The sequence below is a fragment of the Aspergillus karnatakaensis genome (assembly GCF_047715665.1).
Source record: "Aspergillus karnatakaensis strain CBS 102800 unplaced genomic scaffold BJY04scaffold_26, whole genome shotgun sequence".
Lineage (NCBI taxonomy): Eukaryota > Fungi > Ascomycota > Eurotiomycetes > Eurotiales > Aspergillaceae > Aspergillus > Aspergillus karnatakaensis.
Genome location: NW_027395738.1, coordinates 357,646 through 377,136, shown reverse-complemented (window position 1 = coordinate 377,136; position 19,491 = coordinate 357,646). Strand labels below are relative to the sequence as shown.

The 19,491-nt window shown below is 51.6% G+C and overlaps 4 protein-coding genes across 4 annotated transcripts; 1 reads left to right on the top strand and 3 right to left on the bottom strand.

Annotated features, from left to right (window-relative positions):
• Nucleotides 1-1,808: 1,808 nt before the first annotated feature.
• BJY04DRAFT_218660 (uncharacterized protein) lies at nucleotides 1,809-5,419 on the bottom strand (the record flags this gene model as incomplete). The annotated part of the gene is made up of 4 exons (XM_073716366.1): nucleotides 1,809-4,408; nucleotides 4,471-4,696; nucleotides 4,753-4,881; nucleotides 4,946-5,419. 4 exons carry the CDS (start codon nucleotides 5,417-5,419, stop codon nucleotides 1,809-1,811), a joined length of 3,429 nt encoding a protein of 1,142 aa, XP_073570957.1.
• A 793-nt stretch (nucleotides 5,420-6,212) lies between these two features.
• On the top strand, nucleotides 6,213-7,303 carry BJY04DRAFT_218659 (uncharacterized protein; the record flags this gene model as incomplete). The annotated part of the gene is made up of 2 exons (XM_073716365.1): nucleotides 6,213-6,687; nucleotides 6,744-7,303. 2 exons carry the CDS (start codon nucleotides 6,213-6,215, stop codon nucleotides 7,301-7,303), a joined length of 1,035 nt encoding a protein of 344 aa, XP_073570956.1.
• Nucleotides 7,304-7,313: 10 nt separating this feature from the next.
• BJY04DRAFT_190055 (putative S-adenosylmethionine-dependent methyltransferase) lies at nucleotides 7,314-8,498 on the bottom strand. Its single transcript, XM_073711457.1, has 2 exons — nucleotides 8,404-8,498; nucleotides 7,314-8,284 (listed from the first exon to the last, which is right to left on the bottom strand). Exons 1-2 carry the CDS (start codon nucleotides 8,469-8,471, stop codon nucleotides 7,336-7,338), a joined length of 1,017 nt encoding a protein of 338 aa, XP_073570955.1. The 5' UTR covers nucleotides 8,472-8,498; the 3' UTR covers nucleotides 7,314-7,335.
• Nucleotides 8,499-8,661: 163 nt separating this feature from the next.
• dspD (putative protein-tyrosine phosphatase) lies at nucleotides 8,662-11,722 on the bottom strand. Its single transcript, XM_073720821.1, has one exon. The coding sequence runs from the start codon at nucleotides 11,409-11,411 to the stop codon at nucleotides 9,114-9,116; it is 2,298 nt and encodes a 765-aa protein (XP_073570954.1). The 5' UTR covers nucleotides 11,412-11,722; the 3' UTR covers nucleotides 8,662-9,113.
• Between the last annotated feature and the right edge of the window lie 7,769 nt (nucleotides 11,723-19,491).

Below are 19,491 nucleotides of genomic sequence, written 5' to 3'. Positions count from 1 at the left end.
GAGAGTGAGTGAGCAGTCAGTCCAGAAGGAGAGAGAGCCAGAAAGATGCAATTCAATGCACACCACGAGGAGCTCGGTATCGGTATCGCTGACAGGGCAGTACCAGTGGAACAGCTGCGGTCAAGGGTATTATACACGGTCGATACATGGTCTTACAAGTGGAATATTTTTGGAGCCTGGACTTTGCGGGGGTAATTTTGGCTGCTTTGCTAGTCAAATTGGTCGGTAATGCGGGGGTAATCCATTCATTCACTTTTGTTTTGTTGGGGACCTGTTTGAGAGACTGAATAGAGATGGGATGGGCAATAATGCTATTCAGCTCTTAGGATCTACTGATAATCATGATAACCGTGTTCACTGACTGACTGTTCTTCTCTAGAAAGTCAAGACGGTTCCTGACTAAACTGACGGGCGAACAGCAAGGCAGAGCGCAGCGCGAGAGGATGATGTGACGGTCTCCACCCGCATCTGGGAGCCGAGAGCTCCTGATATCAACCAGTGATCGTCTCCGTCGGGAGAGCTTCAGCCTTCAGCATTCGGTCGCTGCAGGCAATTGTCGTCTCATGATTGACTAGAGAATGAGATTCTCAGAGGATTTCTCCAACTCTTCACAGGTCTTCTGACACCCAAAAAGGGCCTGAACTCAAATGCTGTAAAATTACCAAAATTATCCGGATTGAGGCATTTAACCCTGTAAGGTATCCTTGGAACTCTATTGTCCACACTGCACCAGCAGCAGCTGTGGCTCAGTCCCATGTAATGTATTGTCACAATGTAACAATGTCAAGAGAGTCAAGACAACGCAAGGCCTGGCCAGTGGGGCACGACGTCATCTATCCAGGCCATTCGTGCTGATCTCAAACCATGATTGGATGTTGGGATGGAGAGAAATGTCGCCCGACCGGGGGTCAAACCAGTCAAACCAGTCAGTCCAGTCAGTCCAAGTAGTGAGGACAGTTGTTCGCTGCAAGTCAGAACTCTTGAGAACCTGACTATCGCGCTTGTCGGAACCTCCTCCGATTCTCTCCAGGTACCGGTAAGAAGGGAAGTACTTGCGGAGTACGTACTCTAACAAAGACCCTTGATGGTTGATGGTTGACAGAGGCGATTGCGCCACCTACATATCAGCGGCAGTCAGACGGACAGTGGGCTGAAGAGGCCAGTGCTGTCTCAACTCTCAACGTCATGTGCCAGCTGCCAGCTGCCAGCTCCTCCAACTATTTTTTTTTTTTTTAATATCAGGTTTGTCTTGTAGTTGCCTGAAGATTAAGGATTAAAGAGTCTCTCAACACTTGAACATTCTCAACAGTGACTCAGGATTCAGGAATAATCAGATTGGCATCCGATATCGCACCGGCAGATAACAAGATCAAATGGCGTCTTATCTCGACATTCTTATGGAGTTATTATTGACAATAGCGCTTCTAGTCCTCCACCACTGATAGCCATTATTCATGCCTATCATTTGCGAACCTCGACCTCTCGGGATCTTCCTGCGGGTATTTCCGAGGCACGTTCATGGTGTCTTGGTCACTTGGTGTACCTTATCTCCTTTATGTCGGTAAAAATAATGATGTTGTGAAAATATGATCGCATCTCTTCGCCTTCAGCAATCTCTTGCTTGCCTATCAGCTAGTCATCGTTGAGTTCTAGCTAAGTGACGATGTCGCGGAACTATATATATTTCTCCACGCATATTACATGAGAACCAAGTATTAAAGAGATACAAGTTGAGCTGACACATAATCAGCTCGGACTGGTACTGTCTTTGCCAATATTCTGATTTCGCTTCTTCACCTCCGGAAGATCTATCCTCCAACTTCATAGGATAAGTCCGAACGCGGATTCATTTTACCAACAGCCATCAGAAGAGCACACATATCAAAGTCACCCATCTGGGCAGCGACACGCAAAGGACTATGTTGTCCATCATCCCAGGGAGAACTATCCGATTGCGCGATGCTATATGAGAGCAGTACCTTGGTTGACTCGTGTCGATTCTGGGAGCCTCTGGTGTTCCTGATAATCCGCAGCAAGGGAGTGTCTCCCTGAGCATCTCTCTGATGGATAGCATCAGGAAAACAGGGCAACAGGAGTTGGAACATTCTCGAATTGCAGAGCCCGGCAGCTAGATGAAGCACGTTCTCGCCGCGACGGTTCCGGTATCGAAGATGCGGCTCCACCAGAGGTTGCTTGAGCAGGTACGCTACCATTTCAACGCGGTTTTCCAAGATAGCCTCCCCGATTGATTGGTGTACCGGATGATCAGTTGGCGATAGTGATTCCCGGTCATCTTGCGGCTCGCGCAGTATTTCTTGCTGGAGTCCTTCCTTTTGTTGGGCGCAATCTATAAGCCGCTGAATTAGGGGCTTGCAACCCGCCCCGGCAGCTAGGCGCAAGAGGTCATTCCCCCATTGCTGGCTGACCATAATCTCCAACACATGGTGCACGAGATCAAAAACAAACCCCCAGTCCTGATATCGAAGGTTGGGATCCCGCCATTTCTTGACAGCGAGTCGAAAGAAGCTCATTGTTTGCAGTTGAGGGCCAAGTCTCTCATCTAGCATAAGGATCTCAAGTCTTGAAACAGCGTCACCATGAAAGATAAGTTCAGCTGCACGCATAGCTGGGTTCCGAAGAAAGCTCTCTTGCTCAAAGTCTGAGCTTTTGAGCAGCTCAAGTAGCATGGCCTCTGAGCCGTATATTGCAGTGATACTGAGGGGGTCATATAAACGGCTGTCAAAATCAAACCTAGCCGTCATTGTACAGCCTGCACGACAGTGCTGCTGGGACCATGTGTCGAGTCTTTTCGAGCCAGCATGGCACAATCGCTCTATCCTGGCCAGCGCTGGAAGGGGCTTGCTCGTGGTAGCACCGAAATGATCCAACCAACAACATGAGGCATAGACGAAGAATTCCCCGAAGCCACGATCCGCTGGATTGTAGTGGATGAAGCACTTATCCCTCTCCCATACTTCCCATGTGCAGCTCGGATTGTAATCGGCCGCGCCTGCGTATTCGGTGAACAGATCACTATCCTCTTGAGGTAGCTCAGAGATTGCTATCTGCTCGTCGGAGAACAACTTCCTCTCGCCGACCTCATCAAGGAGAAGATATCTGATGCAAATATCCAACATGAGCCCCTCCAGACTCTGAAGTCGCTGGTTCCAAATGGCTGGATTGGTGTGCTTGGAGGTCGGACCATCTGGATTGGCGGGATGAGATGTCCATTTTTCTACTATGAACTCCTTTGCTGATTGGTGCGTAAGCCGAACCTGATGTTTCTTCAAGTCGCCATGATCGACCAGTCCAACGAAAGGGTGAATCAGACGCATTACTCTTTGATGGTCCACCAGTCGAGAAAGAGCATCAACACTGCCAACATGCTGCACTGTGCCAAGAGTGGCGGCCCATGTGAGCTCTAGAATGCTTAGTGGTCTCCGACAGACGGCGAGGAGCATTAGAGCTGTGCTGGCGAGAGCTTTATTCTCAGCATCGCCCGAGCAACAGCGGGTAAACAAGCTGGCATAAACCCCTGAGAGCTCTTGGGGGAGTAGTACACCTTCTATAAAGCCCCTTATGGAGTCAATGGCCATAGTTCCTCGAGTCTCAATGAGCTCGACAGTCTTCTGCGCCCAGATTCCGCTTCCTCGTGCACGGCTGGACAATTGCTTTACCACGAGGGCCTTGACTTCCGCGGATCGATCAAACAAGTGCGTCTCGGCTAGCTTCTCAACAATGATACGGTCTCTTTGAGCGTCAGAGGGCATTGAGATGGTAAAATATCGGCCCAAGTACTGCGAAATCTCCTCATGGGGACGAGAAGACAAAACAGTCTTGACCATCGCTGATGTTCTCGGCGGTAGGACTTTCAGGAACTCAAGCAGACCGTGCCGGGATGCCCTATCACATTCGTCCAGACCGTCAATGACAAGAAAGATGGGGCGATCGATTGCATCAAGAAGCCGTAGGAGAAACTTTGCTAGCTGTTTGGAGTCTTTGGCTGGATTGAGAATTCCTGATGTCCGAGCATCTTTGTACCACTCAACGAACGGTCGTTTCAGGCCCGGGAGCTGGTCAAGGAGAGATAGGATCAAGGTACAGAACACAGATGTAATTCTGCCCGTCTGACCATCCTTGCAGTAGTGATAACAAACCTTAGGCTGCGGCAGTTGGCACGAAGCCCAGCGGCGCAGCTCATCAACAAGAAAGGACATGGTAATCGTTTTACCATGGCCCGTCTCCCCTAGAATAATCAACTGTTGGCAGTCAAGAGCGTGGTACCAGCGGAGGAAAGCAGTGTCTTCGAGCAAGAACTTGCAAGCCTCGTCAGCTCGTATTGTCTGCTGGGTGGCATGGACTTGACTCTGCGGATCCACTACGTCTTTCTTGTCAAGCCAACGATCAACTGGAATAGATCAGCTCGGGATGGAGTTGACGAACGTGAGGAGGGCGCAAGAAAGAACGTACTTTCAGAGTCGTACAGCATAGTGCGTATGTCGTCCAGCACATCGAGGGTCGCTTTCTGTATAGTGGCCTCCAGCATGTTGGAATACCTTACAAACTCTTCGATGATTTCCGGTAGACGATCAGTTTCCAAGACCATTTTCAACACAAAATTTGCGCCCTTCCTGGTCAACATCTCCACTGCAACATGGTAGAACTCTAGGACCTTCCGGTATACCTTGACCAGACTCTGTTGCAAGGTTAGAATGGCTATCTTGGAGTAGTCAGGATGGGGCAGTCAATCACTTTGTGAATATCTGATCTGCCAGCCTTCTGGCCGAGTGTGTCACTGTCGTCGATATATGCAAGTTGCTCAAGCATTTCCCCAATCTTACGCGCGAAATCCAGATCAGTGGAGGCAAAGCTAATGGCAATCTGCGCAGAAAAGAGAAAGCAAGCTATGTTAGCACGAACGATGCTGCTAGGCATCGAAACTCACTGCAGTCACATTTCTCACAACATCAAAGACTGCAGAGCTAGCTGGCTCAAGATTTGCTAGTGGACTCGCCAGATCGAGCGCCACTTTGAACCGCTCGAGTGGTATTTTCATAGCACGGAGATACGCCACTCCTCTCAAGAAGGTAGATCCTTTTGTAACCTCTTCCGCCGTCCTTTCGAGATCTTCGAGTAGCTGCTTGAGGCTCTTGCTCTCGATAACAAGCCCTATCTCTTCCTCAAACTGCCCAAGTGCTTGAAGGTAAGCCTCGCTCCAGAGGTTTCCGTCCCCTGTAGGGCTTTGCAATCTACTGCTGGGCGAGACATTCCGAAGGGAGGAGAGTGTCTGGCCGGTTTGGGGCCGGAGTTCGTTATTGCTGTTGTTTGAAAGATCCCGGGACCTGGATCGATGACGGTGGAAAGGTCGGAGGGTTCTTGCGAAGAATTTAGGGGTACGCTGTCCGGCTCGGTCTGTCATGGTATCAGTGTGATTGAAAGCCTTCCTCTTGTTCAATGTAAGGTGACCGTCTATGCTCAGTCAGTAGCCGATGTACCTAGTCCATGGGCACAGAGCTGTCAGATGGCTTACCGACAAAATCTAGAGGGATCTAGAGGGCGCTCACTTCTGGGCTTCAAACTCCAGCACGACAAGGAGCACTAGTAATCAATACCCTCCTCACCGCTAGTAGGAGCTGCGCTTGCCGCAGAAAAGCCCTTATTGGAGAGGTGTCGCATCCCGTTTAGACATATGTCTTTCTTTCATTATGTCCTAGGGCTCGGCTTCCTGCATATCTCTGGTAAGAAGGCCAATTACGTGACTCGCTCTGTTTAGAAGCCTTCAAGCCGAATAGCCACTAGACCTAGACAGTAGGATCCCGTTGGGAGATTCCCGAGAGGCTCTATATTGAGTTGGTGATTGCTGCATTCTCGCCTTTTTTGACTCGGAACTGAGGACTATCTTCCCAGCTAAAGCATATGATCGTGTTCCTGTTCGTCCGACAGCCAGCCGTACTTGAGAGCTGGAGATGTCTTCCATCGAGTCATGTAAGACTCCAAGGGCCGAGTATATGTGACCCACTTGTCCAATTCTGCAGCCCAATTCCAGGAGACTGGATATAGTTCCCGTCATTCCAACAACATGATTGGCAGTGCCGGTGGGTATACTCCGTAGTAACCCGAACTTGGGAGGATGCAATTTTCGCTCTCACAACAAATCTTTCTCGAGGGAGGGCCTGGCCTCTCTTCACAAAGATGGAGACTGCAGTGCCAGGATGGTCCTCCATACGCGTCTTTACCCTCTGCCTCGTCCTCCCAGGGCTCTTTTAACCCATTCTTCTGTCACCTCTGCTGCCTCATCGACAGCACCAACCCCCGACTTCAGCTCCGAAGACCGGCTTTCGGATTCCGACACGGACGTCGATCCCGAAGACCTCTTCTCGTCCTTCCTCCAGATCCCGCATCTCTTCCCGGATGATGTCCCCCAGATGCATGGCAACCCGGGGGAGTATCTCCTCTGGGAATCCAAAAAGTATGGGGCGTTGAAGATTATGGTCCCTTCTTATCCAGATCAGAAGAAAAGTCAGGATCAGAGTACTGACGAAGAGCGACAACTGCAAGCACACTTTCTCTGGAGCTCAGGCATGGTTGTTGCAGAGGGGATCGAACATGCGGATTCTGATGACTGTACGGGCGATGCCGATGAGCTGTGGCGGGTAAAGGGGGAAAAGGTGTTGGAGCTGGGGGCTGGTTTGCTTTCCCCAAGCGAATTTATCATACTGAAGATATACTGATATGACCAACAGGCGCCGCTCTTCCCTCCCTAACCGCTGCCCTTGCACACGCCTCCTCGGTCACAATCACTGATCACCCATCCTCTCCGGCTCTCCTCCCAGGTGGCTCAATTCACCAAAACACCACCTATAATCTCGCCCTCCACAGTCCGCTCCCGAGAACCCAGTGTGAGATTTCCGTCCGCCCACATGAATGGGGCACCCTCTCTTCCGACGACTCCTGGGCCGTCTCTAATAAAGGATCATACACCCGCATCATAGCCGCAGACTGCTACTGGATGCGCGGACGACACGCAAACCTCGTCTCTACCATGAAATGGTTTCTTGCGCCTGGTGGTAAGATCTGGACGGTTGCTGGGTTTCATTCTGGACGGGGTGTTGTAGTGGAGTTTTTCAAGGCTGCAAAAGCTGGGGGGCTGGTTGTTGAAAGGGCTTGGGAGAGGGATTTGAATAGTGACATTGGGGAGGGGGAGATTCGGAGAGAGTGGGTTGAAGAGAGGGAAGGGGAGGGGGTTGAGAACCGCCGGCGGTGGTGTATCGTTGCGGTTTTGGGCCATGCTGAGGATGTATAGATATATAGATGAATTATGACAAGTTATGAAGTCTAAACCCGCTGAAAACACACCGTACAAACCCCCTGTCCCTCTTGCCCTCCAAACTTAAACCGGGGATACTGCACCTTGCCCCAGACAACCAACTTCCCACTGGCACTGGCACTGGCACTGGCAGCAGCATCAACAGACCGAACCTCCGCCTCAGTAAACCACCGCACAACTTCCTCCTCTGTCCAATTGCAACTCGTCACAACCAAGAAGCCCCCCTTCCTAACCAGCGCCCCCGCAATTCCCGGATACCGCTCACACTCCTTCTTCTCCGTCATAAGTGACACGGCATCGAACGTCCCCTTGTCAAGCACAATATCAAACCCGCCCTTCTTGTACGGGAACCAGGAGACCTTCCCAGCAGCGAGCTCTTCTTCGGAGCCAAGAATGTCGTACTCTTCAAAGACTATGGGGTCCCATTCCTCCTCTCCATCTGCATTTCCAGCTTCGTCACCACCTTCCTCATCCTCAAACTCAGACTCATCATCAGAATCACTCTGATAAGCCTCATGCCCTCTACTCTCCTGCAACTCCCTCGCAAGCTGCACGCTCATCCCCGAATAATCCACCCCAACAAGCTCACCCTTGAACCCGCCGCGTTTCCGCAGCAGGGCAAGCATACTCCCATTCCCCGTCCCGAGATCCAAGACGCTCGGCTGGGCCGCTTTTTCTTCCGCGGTGAGTTTCCGTTTCGTTGTTCGTCTTCGAGACCCCGCGGGGAGTGTGTTGCATGGCGCTAGAGGAAATAGCTCCCCTGTTAGGAAATCGAGGACTTTCTGGGGCGCATTGTGTTCGGAGAACCAGGATGTTCCTGGGTCCGAGTCCACGTTGTAGTCTTCCTGGTCGTCGTCGTTGTCTTCATCGGCGTGGGTTTCGGGATCGTTCGTGGTGGAGGACGGGTGTTGTTTTGAGGATATATGCGTTAATGTCCGCGTGTAGAATGATTCCCAGCTAGAGAAGCAACAGTCAGTATTCTGTCCATGGATATGCTCTGGTTGGGATAGATAGGTATGAGTGGGAGCGGGGTAATGCGACGAATATTACATGGCAAGGAGGGGGGATTGACTTGCTATTCTTTGGTTCCTAGTTCGCTAGGTGAGAGGTGGGTTGGGTGGGTTTCATTAGATGAGTCTGCCATTCTTGAAAACGTTCGTTGTCTCGTGCAATGCTGAGTGAGGAGATGTTGCTGAACTTTGGCATTCCGGAGATGAGAAATTTCGGCGGGGTCGGCCCGCACTGCCTGTCTCTACAACCATGGACTCATGGAGTGCAAGGTCAACACAACAAAGACGCTACGGAGTACTGCTGATACATAATACTACAAGAAACGATGAAGTATAAAGTTCATAACTGTATTGAGATAGACCCTGGGTATTCGAAGCCATCAAAGATTAAGAAATAGAGAGTAACCAGAGCGAATGTATCCAGTGGGATGTACCATAGCTTAGCTTGTAGTGTAGCATAGCATAAATCGCCCACACCCACAAACATGACACTAATATTACAAGTTAAAGAGGCACGGTTTCCGAACCTTTATCTCTTTTGAACGCCCAAGACGCCATTGTGGGGCTGCCATGGCTGTCAGTGACAAAACCATGGCTAGCTAAAGAGGAATGAGAAAAGAAGAAAAGCGAATGCGATAGAGATTAACGACCGTAAAGCCAGCTTAGGGTCGTGAAATCGTGGAAATGAAGTGAAGATGAAGAATGACCCGAAGGCAATGGTCGTAGCGAAAGAGAGATTACGTCATGGGATCATGCTGAGCGTGATGTAAATCAGATCACAGGAACTCATCAATGTTTCTCATTATCAGTCGCTCTTGGCTGTGTGGTGGTGATCGGGGATCGCCGATTGGGATTGCAATCGATCGGCCGTCTTCGAGGATTCCAGATGGTGGACGCGGCCGCGGCGCCATGAATCCTGTTGTTCTCGGGGAGAAGAGCGAAGGCTCTGGTGTTTCCTTCACGATTGCTCCTCTGGCCCTGTCTTTCGAGAACTCATTCTCTGATCGAGACTCGCCCTGGGACGGTTTCTCACTTTCCGGAGTGAAAAAGCTCTGTCGCAGTGCTAAAGGCCGTGGCGAGACGCTTCGCTTTTTCGAAAGGGACTTGGGAAATCCCAGACTGTTGGCGGAGACGGGAGTCGTGCGGCTGGTGGACGGCACCGAGAGCGTGGTAGTGCTGAGCGAGCCTTGCGATAAGTTGTTGGATGAAGTTCGTTCGGTATCCGGGCTGTTAGGACCTATTGACGACTGGGGCTGAGAAGGGATTCCTGAAAGCGGCGTTTGGGGTGCGGATCCCTTCAATGACCAGTCCCCTGATGAAGGTCTTGAACCTCGTAACAACCGGGAACGAAAGTCGGTCAACTGATAGATCAGGCTCATGTTGGGTGAAACCCAGCGACTCCGTTCCTTGACCGTTTCATACATTGAGTTAAAGTCCAAATGCGGGTTCTTGTACAGCCCATAGGCGATCACCAAGGATGCGGATCGACTTGCACCGAGTTGACAATGGATGAGCACCTTTTTGCCTTGAGTGATGCGTGATTCAATCAATTCACAAAGCGGATACAGATCTTCCAGAATTTCCGAGTTGTGGTCCCAGCCTACATGCACATACTCCGGACTGGAGGAAGCGTTGCGGGGGGTAGCTGGGGACGACTCGCCACCAGGAAGGTATTCAAAAGCGGACTTGAAAGAGGCTTCTGAAAACGCGGTAAAGGGTGTTGAGCAAGACTGCCGATTGGAGTCGATGGAGCCGTTGCGCAGAGCGCTCATGACTGTCTGGGAGTTGTCGCTTGTTTTACTGAAAGGATTGTTGACTTCCTTGGCCACGTTTACGACCACATCAAATCGCGAGGCTTCGTCCATAGTTGGCTCAAGGTATAAAAAGACGCCAGAGTCGTAGATCTGTATCGGGCCGTTTGGATAGCCCCGCTCGCTACGACGTGCAGATTCTCGCGAATCCAGAGGATCGTCTTCTTCCGCAAGCTCGTGCAAGACTGGTTCTGAAGGCGCTTCATCCGCAACTGAAGGTACTGGAGAAAGATTATCCTCGGAAGTGGTGGACTGTCGCCGGTAGCCATGCTGCGTGCTTGGTCGCGGCAACTGCATGCCACCCTTCGGGCCAAATGAGGGAGAGAAAACCGAAGTGAGTGATGGCGACGACTCTGTGTGTCGTAACGACAGCCGGCCATGTGGGGTTGGAGGGACTTCTAGAATGTTATTGGAGAAAGACCGGTCGAGGCCGGGAGTGCGAATGGTAAGACCGGCGGGCTTTCGCCGCATACCGCCTTTTGGAGGTATGCTGATAGGGGAGGGCGGAGCGGACAAGTGATGTTGAGAGTTAGTTTCGATAACAGAGGCTGTCGATATGGAAGGGCGTGTGGAGCTCAGCGGCGGGGGCATCCTCAATGAGAGATTCTTCAAGTTCCTGTCTCGCCTGCCGGGAGAGTCTGGCCGCTTCTGTGCTGGGGTTTCGGACGTCATCTTGGTCAACTTGATCTGAGCTGTGGATAGCGCTTGATTTTCAAGATTGCGCGATGCCATGAATTTCGAGTACGAGAGCGGCATCGATGTCGGGGATTCGGGTGATGAATTAGGCGAGGTATCTGAGGTGATTGGGGAATCGAAGGTTGAGACGGTAGTAGTGGGAGATGAATCGGCGGATCCAGAAGTTACGGAAGAGACGCTCTCGCGATGCTGAAAAGGAAGTGGACGCCGTAAAGTGTTAACGGTCACATTAGTCGGAAACCTGAGAGGATGTAACGGCAGGTGTTGCTCTTCTTTCTCTAGAGTTATGGGCGAATCCCCGCCAAACACCGACATAAAGGATGGGAAAGAATCCGGCAACGACGGCGGGCTGGTTTGCACGGGCATTGTGAGGTCGGGCTGTGAAGTGCGCCTGCGTTTGAATGGAGACGACCTCCCTGATTCGTCGCAAGTATAGGTTGGTATAACGACGGATAAAGGCGGAGCTGTGTCCGTTGGATAGCGCCTATAAGCAGATTTGGGAAGACTGGGAAGTGTCGTGCTTGCTACCAGCGCAAACGACCTTTTGGACAGACAATCAGTTTCCATGTTTCAGTGTATGTTGGCGACCAAATGAGGAAGCAGTCGGAAGAAAAGAGATCAGAGCTGCAAGGAGAGTGAAACCAGAGCGACGATCGGCCTGGTGCAGTAGCGATCACAACAAGCTATTGAACTAAGCAAGGATAGAGAGCTCTTGGTTCACAGCGGTTGCAAAAAGAGGAGTACGAAAGCGACAGAATAGCACAACCGACGATGGGCTTCTATCAAGGCCACATACCAAGTAATGCCACTAGAGAGCGAGCTCGCTGTTTGGGTCTGTCAGCGAGGAACAGTATAAGGGAACGTGGTGTTCCTGCAAGGCGCAAGGACGTTTCGGAGTTCAAAGGAGCGATGTCAAAACGAAGATGGACAAGAGAAGGAATGAGAAGGACAATCAAAAGTGACAGTTGAGGGTCTGCAGAACGAGGATCAAGATGATAGGTGGTGATACAAGGTGATAACAGCCTTGGAAAAGTGTAAGAACTGCCGCCCGGGAATAGGTACTCGTGTGGGCAGTCGTTCCCTGAGCGTGATTGAAACCAGTTGGATCCTTCAAACTCGAGGGAATAATGCGGAAAGATGTCTCACAGCGACTGCCCACAGCAGGTAGGAGAAGGGAATTGCAGGTTGAATGATGCGGCGAGTGAGGATAGAGGGAGGGGCGGCAGACGGAGAGAGCAGTTGTGAAAGGCGAGGGGAGGTGGAAAAGAGCTGCGGCCAGAAGGATAAAGAGAAGAGGCAGGCAACAAGTCAGAGGGAGACAGACACCAGGCCGTCATGCATGAAAAGGGAAGAGGGAATAAGGGAAGAAAGGAAGAGAGAGAGAGAGATGAGTTGAGTTGAGAGTAGTCGTAGTGTGGGAGGAGTGAGATGCGCTGAAAGTGAAACTGAAATAATACTGAAATACTGATACAGCTTGGTTTGGAAACGATCGGACGAGAAGGGAAATGATGAGCATTGGCAGCTGACGATTGGACAGTGTTCTAAAGGGCAGCCAATGCCAATTGCAATAGCAGTGGGGCGAGGGTCCGGTCAACCAGATGCGGGAGACCCAATCACCGCCCGAAGCCACAGAACCGCCATCGCCGAAGCTCTAAATTTAGCCGCCCAGGTTGGTGCGAGAGGCTGGATGCTGCAGATGGGCGCTAAATGCACGCAATTCACAGGCCAGCTGCTCCCAACACTGCCTGTCACAGCCAGTCAAGAGCCTCCCGCTTCGAGGGTTCCAGAAAGCCCTCTGGATTGGACAGCCTAGCCCACGGAGAAGGAGGGGGAAACTTGAAAGAAGAGAGCATCCGAAGTTCTCAACAGCGGGAACCTGGGTATACAATGCAGGGGTGGAGCTAAATCGGGGAAGAGCCCCCCAGATCGCAAGTCGGAATTTTCAATAGTGATGGTCTGGGCACCTGAAGAATTCCAGATTCCGTTGCAAGAAATCAAATTGCACCTGGGGGCGTTTCCCTGAGCTTCTCACTCACTGTTTGCATGGAACCAGCAGGAGGGCATGTGCAAGGGCTGGAATCAAGATTCCTGTGAAATGGTGGCAGATGGGCAAAACAAATGATAAGAGGAAGAAAAAGTCTGCTTACATACCGGGAGAAACTGCGCTTCTTTCCACCCAAAGGTATGGCTTTGACAGAACCTTTGTTGGATGGTTTGAACAGAAAAAGACGTCTTGAAGGTTGGGTAAAGTCAAGCAATACCGCGGCGGTACGAGATCCGCAGGATTCTCATCTGCCAATGCCGCAATGACAGCGATCGCAATACAAGCACCAAACTTTGACCGATCTCGATAGGTAGTAGTCGCAGACTCGAAGGTTCATGAAGCCTTCTAGAAGTGATGTCGAAGGATGTCCTCGACGCAAGCAGACCGTGATGCCGGACTCGGTGTCGTTCCCAATAATAATAATGTCAATATTCTGTTGCTATGTGTCGGCACGCAAACAAAAGTGATAGTCGAGGCTCGAACTCCAGTCTTTGACAGGTTGACCCGCTTTGGTACCAGCACGGTTCGTGTTGCGAGATTGGAAGGATGGCCGTTGTCTCTCTTTAGTCGACACTGCCTTTCCCGCACCGAGACAAGCAAAGAAATTCAGATCGTAGGCGGGCGAACAAGAAGGAGAGAACGAAGGGAAAGAACAGCAGAAACAGCAGAGAGTCAAGAACAAGCGACCGGGTGACTTTTTTGATGTTCAAGACAGTTGCTGGTTGAATCTAGTCCGGTCCACAGATTGTTTTTACGAGACAAGAGTGGGTTTCATTGCGACATCTGGAGGGGGCTCCTACCACTGCTTAGCTGGCGACGATGAAACAAAGAGTCGGCTGTGTGTTGGACTGTTGGTCAATCCCAGACAGTACGGGAGTGTTGCCCCCTGAAACCGCCCGCTGTGGTCTACGAACTATTGATTGTGGACGCGGGAGAGGAGATTGGCATTGCTGAAACTACTGAGCTGCAAGAGGCAAACTCGGACGAACGCTGCGGTGTGAGCAGCAGCTCAGCAGATGGATGGATGAAAGTGAAACGAGGCGCAGAGTGCAGTGCAGCTGGAGCAGCTGGACTAGGCTGAACCTGAAACATGCTATTTTTCGACTAGTTATTGGCGACCCTCGCCTCCCGCCTCCGTCTCCATCATCATCACGTGCCCCTTGCCAGTCCCCGTCCGGATCGTCTCTTGTCTGGGGAATTTCATGTTTCACCTGCCATTATCATGATTATCATGGCATCATGATTGACGCCGGAGGCTGTGGTTATTGGCCTACATTGCTCGGATTGACGCGCCGCTCTGCAAGAGAAGCGCTGAACATTGAAGCAATGCCCCTTCAGAGCTTCCAAGTTGCGTGGAGCTTCATCTCCCTCGAAGGCTGGAGCATCACACAGCCCGTGGATGAGCCGTGTTGGTAAATCCTTCTGTCGCGTGTTGGTTTCCTGAAGAACCGGTCGGCTTTGGCCCCTGGCCCAAGGTTGACTTGCCCATTTCTGGTGGGCCTCCTGAGATTGCAATGTACTCGAATTTGCTCAAATCATCGTGTCTGTTGATAATTCTCCCTGCCGCTGTCTCGATTCTCCAGCATTCTTGCAGCGTGCTTTATCTATCTGAATCTTGCTCTGCGGTCCCTTCTCCAAACAGTCTAGTCTGACCGACTCTAACGGCTTTCTAATCTGTCTCTTTGGCCCAGGAGCTTCGCGCCTGTTTCGTATAAGCACTCTTTGGCGGGAGCTTTGACACGGATTGCAACTCAGACTCCCCCGTCTCGCGTGTTCGGCAAGAAGCGAAATTGGAGGGGAAGAACCGCTCTGTCAAGTCGTTCAATAATATGCTATGTGGCCATTGACCACTGCGGGTTACTGACTATTACTGATTACCATGAAGTCTGTAGGGTTTCTTATCCAAGCCACCGTGAGCACAACCAACAGGGACATGATGCACACAATGCTAGTGCTGAGTTTGATGATAGGACACAATAATTATGACGTCGAGTCGTCAGATGTTCAGAGTGTGGAGGCAGAAACAGTTTCAACGTCGCTATGGGTTTCATAACGGTTCTATCCACCCAGAGCCTGAGGATTCGAGTTCTGTTTCTTAAGACCGTCGGTTCCAGCCCCCTCCTTCAGCCGCCTCCATGGAGGGTTTGACCTAAGGTGTAGAAGAACCATCTGCCAACGCTGTTCAACCAGGAGCAATTAGCAACTAGTTCCCGCTGTTTCCAGCGCGAGCCCTGCCTGTGCGAGATTGTCTTGAACACCATCTGACGATGTTTATTTGCGGTAGAAAAAATGGCTCCAGCGCTGAGTCGTGACTCGCTTGCCCTAGGTATTGAACCGTGGAATGCGTCACAAAAACCACGGTTCTCGAGCAGGGCTTGTTGCTGTTGCTGCAGGAACTGGAGTACGGAGTGTACCGTGACGTGAAGAAATCGGACTTCAGATCCATTGTGGCCCTTCTCCAATTTTTTTTCTTCAGTTCTCACACATAATTTTAATCTTATACAAGGCCCTGGGAAGACAAGACATGTTCTATATATGTGACCTCGTCAAGCTACGCAATCGAGGTTAACAGTTCAACGTCGGGAGAATCAACCACTGGAAACTTGAAAGAAAGTTTCGATAACCATATCTGACCTGCAGCATCCATCTTACCTGTCATAGGACATAGATCCAGTCTACCTATTCTCCGGCCATGAGGCAGGGCTAAACACCGCGAGATCCACTGGCCAGATCTCATATCCATCGCCCAACCACTCACAATGCTCACAATAGTGGAAAGGTCCTTCATTTCGGTTTATTTTTGTACCTGTCGCCCTGTTTCCTCGATTTTGCAGAGGATATTGTTTGGCATTATTATTAGCAAACCGGTTTGTGAGAGGTACAGGCGTTTGTGATGTATGTGCGCTGCGTAGTCAAGTTATTAATCACCTCGACTTGAGAGACAGCCTCACACTTCAGGATTCGAAAATATCCTTGAACAAACCACTCCATTGGATTGAGTTTTGAATGCAGCTCTTGAAGCTCAGTGACTTGGCCTAAGAATCATGCAGCAGCATCCTTTGGATGCCTGACCAGCTCTGCATATGCTCCACGCAGGATCTGCTGGCACTGGCACTCGAATGCCTTCGCCCACCACTCCCACTCCCACTACAACCACAAAGAGCCAAACAACCCGGCGTAAGACTGTTTCCATTGTCCATCCGAATCCTCATGCGCCGCAAAGAGACTCACTCGTCGAATCACGTCCTCCGCGTCCGTCGACGATGGATTTCTATCCGCGAACAAGGTACCGGGCTGAGGTGCAGCATCAGATACTGATGGAGCCCCCCAGCCCAACGGTCAAGTACGAATACTCCCCGCAACGGTCTGATGCGATGCAAGAGACTCCGCTGGCGAGGAGCAAATCGCTTGGTCGTCTGCGACCTGCTGGCTTTGATAGTAGACGAAAGACTATTTCGGGAGATCCCCGTGACACGGGGAAAGCTGGCGCGCTAACATTCGCCGGCACCACAACTTCATCAACGCCGTCACAGTCCGTCGTCGCCAGTAGTCGTCTCCCTCCGCCTACTCCTGCTCCTTCATCTTCCTCTCCCTCATCTCCCTCACGCCTTGATCACCCGCCCTCCCTACCTTACATCCCTCGCCTACCCCAGAGTCGCTTTAGTTTCGAAGTCCACTCTCCACTGCGCAAGATTGCCCTGACCTCACATCTCAAGACTGCCAGCGTCGACCGCACGCCAGCGTCCGAATCCCTCGCGACCGCCAAATCTCCGTCCTTGTATGACAGACACCGCAAATCCGTTCCGAATCTCCATCTGTCACACATTGAAACACAAGCGGCATCAGATTCCCTGCGTTTCCCGCCCGCCGCGGCCACCACTGCACAAGGGGGTGATTCTGCGCTCTCCCTCGACCCCGGCTCAACCGTCCGCGCGTTGAGTCCCAATGCCCCGAAGCGGCGCAAATCGACCCTATACTCCCAGCAGGAGTCCCCAAGTGTGAAGAGGAGAATGCCGTCATCCACCGCGACCTTCAGTCATGGGCGATCATATGCCGACGAGCACGGTACTGGTCTCAAAGTTGACCGAAACAGTCAACAGGATGGGTTCCGGTCCTCGATTGCTGATGAGACGAGGAAGAGTGAAGATCTATTTTTGAACATTGCCAGGTCGGATTCTGGCCGTCGCGAGTCCTTTGGTCGCTCTGAGCTCCGACGGGTGAGTTTGGTCCAATCTGCTAAGGAAGTTCCAGCTTGAGAGTTCAACTGACGAAGGATATAGTCACGAATGAGGATGTCTGGAAATGGGTTTCGCTCTTCAACTTCCCGTGTCAGTAGCGATTTGACACCGTCTCCTGATCAACTACCTCGCTCAAATACCTACGAGAGCCCCTTGCATCCGACTGCTCAAAATGATTCCCCTTCCGCTCGATATAGCTCCTTACCATACTCCTACTCCGCTTCTGCGCATCCACTAGATGAGCCTGGCCGATCGCCTCAAAACCTTACCTCGAGTTCGCGCTCGACGGTCGGGCTGCCTCGTAGCCGACTGAGCCGCGACCACGAGAACGAACCCAACCCCGAGCGACGGTCATCGCTCCACGATTCACGATCCTTTCGCCATTCTACGCTTTCTACGATTCGAAGCAGCCGACAAGCCTCCGGCTCCGAAGCGACTGAGAAGCCTCGCCATGACGTCGACCGGCAAAGACAAGATGGGACGGAATCGACACTCTCGACCACTGCACCTTCGACCGTGTGGGACGAGCTGGAAGACCTCAAATCGCGGATCAAAAAGCTGGAGTTGACAGGGAAGCTTCCTCCATCGTCTCAGGAAGCCATCACCTCTGCGTCCGGAGAGCGACCGCGAACGGCAACAACGACAGTAACAACAATGTCCTCCTCTCCCCGTCACCGAAGAACAAGCACATCCAACGAATCAGATACGATTACAGTTCCGAATCCAGTACATCCTCTTCTACAATCGGCGCTAGTCAAGGTTAGGAGTGTGGTCAACAAGGACGTGTACACTGCACTGGAGGCTACCGCTACAGACGCAATGGCGCTGTCGCAACTCCTGGCAACAGGGAAAACGCCATCTGGAGGCGTCTCTGTGGTCAATGGATATGGCTCTTCAGAAAGACATTCTCGACGAAAGGCTGACAGCGTTTGTCGCAGTTTGACAGAACTGTGCCTTGCTTTGTCGGAGGAGCAGCATGCAAAACAACAGTCACCGTCTGGTGAAGCCTTTCGAATGTCTCAATCGAACGGCACAGACGAAGGAACCATAACCCCGACAGTTTCATATAGAAACAGTCTGAACCAGGAGCCGGAAGAGATGACAGGACGGCGACAGAGCGCCCCTCGAGCTACGAGTCGCCTTGAAGCGCGCCGCGCCAGTCTAGCGAACCATGTCGACCATCCTTTACCTGACAAGTCTCAAAATACCAAGTTGACGCAGTCACCGGGCTCTTCCGCTACAGGGGGAACGCGACTGAGTCGACTATCGGTTTCTATGCGAGCAAAGAGGTTTCAGGACGAGGAACAGGAACATCGTAGCCCCCACAACCGCTCAATATCACGGAGTATGACGGATATCGGGGCAGCCTCTTCAACACAAGGGCCCTCACCGCGACAACGGAACACTTTCGGATATCAGGCGCCACCAATTCCAGACTCTCAACAGTCTGTGCCTCGTACTCCGACATCACAATCCGCTATACCCCTCCGCCGAAACCTGATGACCCCATCCACCTACACACCAGCAATCCCCCGCGCAAACATCCAAGCCGGATCCCGCCGCTACGGACTCTCAACAGCCACCGAAAGCGCCGTAGACGACACCCCGCTCTCCCCGCGGCAAGAATTCCCCGAAACGCGCATCCTCGCCCCCTCGAATAAGGTAGCAACCAGCTACACCCCCATCTCGCAGAACCGATTCCGCACAAATAGCCTAGGCGGCCGGAGACTCGGCATCCGGCAGCGCCCGATGTCCACAGTCGACCCAAAAGTGACCAAATCGTTCAACGACAGCATTGACTGATTGTCGTGGTGGCATCATTGCATCGCATTGCATCGCATCGCATCGCATCGCATTGCATTGCATTGCATAGAACTTGCAGTTGCGCTTGGAACTTTCTATATGATTCAATTCTTTCTCCTTTCCGCTGGCCCTCGGGAACTCACCATTCACCCAATATCCATATCCATATCCACATTCATCCCATCTAACGCAGCGACATCATTTGGATACTACGTCTTTTTTTACCTGCTTAGCCGGCGTTGAGTTGCGTTGCGTGCGTTCAATGAAACTTGATTTTCCGCGCCCAATACATACACACACCCCATTCATCCATACGTCCATACATCCATGCTTTAAGACACGCACATCCTTACGACGAGATCCGAGCAATGGCATTACCTGACCTGACTGACTTGATTGGCAACTTGGATATGACGCATTCTGCTTGAGCGACTGGCATGGCATTATCGTATTATCTCACTACTTCATACATTGCTTTTTTTTCCGCCGTTTATCTGTTTTGGTTAGGGTTGGAGTTTGTTTTTCTGTATGATAGCTTGCAGAGAGGAGTCCTATACATGGG